The 1,679-nt window shown below is 36.7% G+C and overlaps 1 protein-coding gene across 1 annotated transcript; it reads left to right on the top strand.

Annotated features, from left to right (window-relative positions):
• Positions 1-509: 509 nt before the first annotated feature.
• Positions 510-1,134, top strand: LOC140531666 (interferon beta-like). The gene has a single exon (XM_072650476.1). The coding sequence runs from the start codon at positions 534-536 to the stop codon at positions 1,098-1,100; it is 567 nt and encodes a 188-aa protein (XP_072506577.1). The 5' UTR covers positions 510-533; the 3' UTR covers positions 1,101-1,134.
• Positions 1,135-1,679: the final 545 nt, after the last annotated feature.

Raw genomic sequence — 1,679 nt, forward strand, 5'->3', positions numbered from 1 at the left:
CTGGCTCCAGTTCTAGTATTCAATTCTCCAGCTAGCTCTGTAATCAAATTGTTTTCAGATGAAAGGGTTAATTGCAAATTCATTAGCAATAAAATTGATGATTGCTATAAACCAATAATTTTATGGAAGAAGCCACAGAAAAAGGTTAACTTTGCTCTACTAAAAGAACTACTCTATATTCTAGGAAGTCTTTCTGTCATATAGACTTTAATTTAGGAGAGAAAGTTGATTCTGATCATTAGTTCCTTTTCTATTATTAAATGCACAGTGAAAGTCTTGTGGTTTTGTGGTCTACTTGTATGTAAAGCACACAGGTCAATTTCTTTCTAAGCACCTAAGAAAAAACAACAACATAGTAGAAAACTGTAGATGACATAACAAAAGGGAAAATGAGAACTGAAAAGTGGGAAATTCCTGTGTTCAAGAACAATATGGATGGCATCTCTCAATAAATAGCTGACACCCATAGAGGAAAGCCATTCACACTGCAGACCTTGGAAGAGTCAACACAGCCACCTCCTTACAAATTCACCATGGCCAATAGCAGCATGGTACAACTAGTCCTTCTCCTGTTCTTTTCTGCTGCTGTCTCTTCTGACCAGTATGATTCACTTCGCTTCCATCAAAGAAGAACCAATCACAGGAGTTTGAGCCTCCTGAAGGAAATGATTGGAGAAATTCATCCAAAATGTCTTCGAGAGGGAATGGACTTCAAGGTCCCTCGGGAGATTGTACAGCCCAAGCAATGTCAAAAGGAGAATGCCACCATGGTCATCCATGAGATGCTCCAGCATATCTTCCTCCTCTTTAGCAGCAAAAATGCCAGCCCTGGTGTGAATGAGACCATCACTGAGACATTCCTCAGTGTAATCTATCAGCAAATGGTGCATCTGGAAATGGCTTTGGAACAAGAGATGCACCAGGTCAATAGCATCTGGGGGAGTGAAGACAGCACCTTGCCTCTCAACAATTACTATCAAGGAATAATGAACTATCTGAAAAGCAAAGAGTACAGCAGCTGTGCCTGGAAGAGGGTCCAGGTGGAAATCAGGAGGAATTTTGTCTTCCTCAATAATTGGACAGAATGTCTCAAAAACTGAAGGATCTGGAGTTTTCCCTTCAGAAACTAGACAGTGCCTACAAATGTTACAGGTGTCCTTAAAACCAACTGTTGCTGCTTGGAATAGGTGGCATCCAACATATTGAACTTGAAATGAAATCTGGACAGTTTTGCAGTTTTGTTTATTTTTCAAATAGCCATTTATTTATTTATTCATTCATTCATTCATTCATTCATTCATTCATTTATTTATTTATTTATTCTAGACATGTATTTATGGGTATTTTTTTACCTTTGAACAATAAATTATTTTTTAATCTTATGTGTTCCCTTGTCTTTTCAACTCCATTCATTTCTTCACGAAGTTTAAAAATAGTACTTTAGCAGGTATTGTGCACTAGGCACAATGCTTCTATATCTTTTTTCTAATTCAGTAATTTCTTACTCATTAAGTTTCTCCTTTTTCTGAAGTTCTTCATTTTATATTTGGGTTTTCAGAAAAAGAAAGAAGAGCTAAGAATTTAGAAAGCAAAGTCAGAGGAAGTTCTTTCTGAATTTGCCCTGACACATTTGGGTTCAGAGAGCTTTAAAATGCATATCTCTATTTTAAAATGTAAGA

This window comes from Notamacropus eugenii, chromosome 3 (genome assembly GCF_028372415.1).
Source record: "Notamacropus eugenii isolate mMacEug1 chromosome 3, mMacEug1.pri_v2, whole genome shotgun sequence".
Lineage (NCBI taxonomy): Eukaryota > Metazoa > Chordata > Mammalia > Diprotodontia > Macropodidae > Notamacropus > Notamacropus eugenii.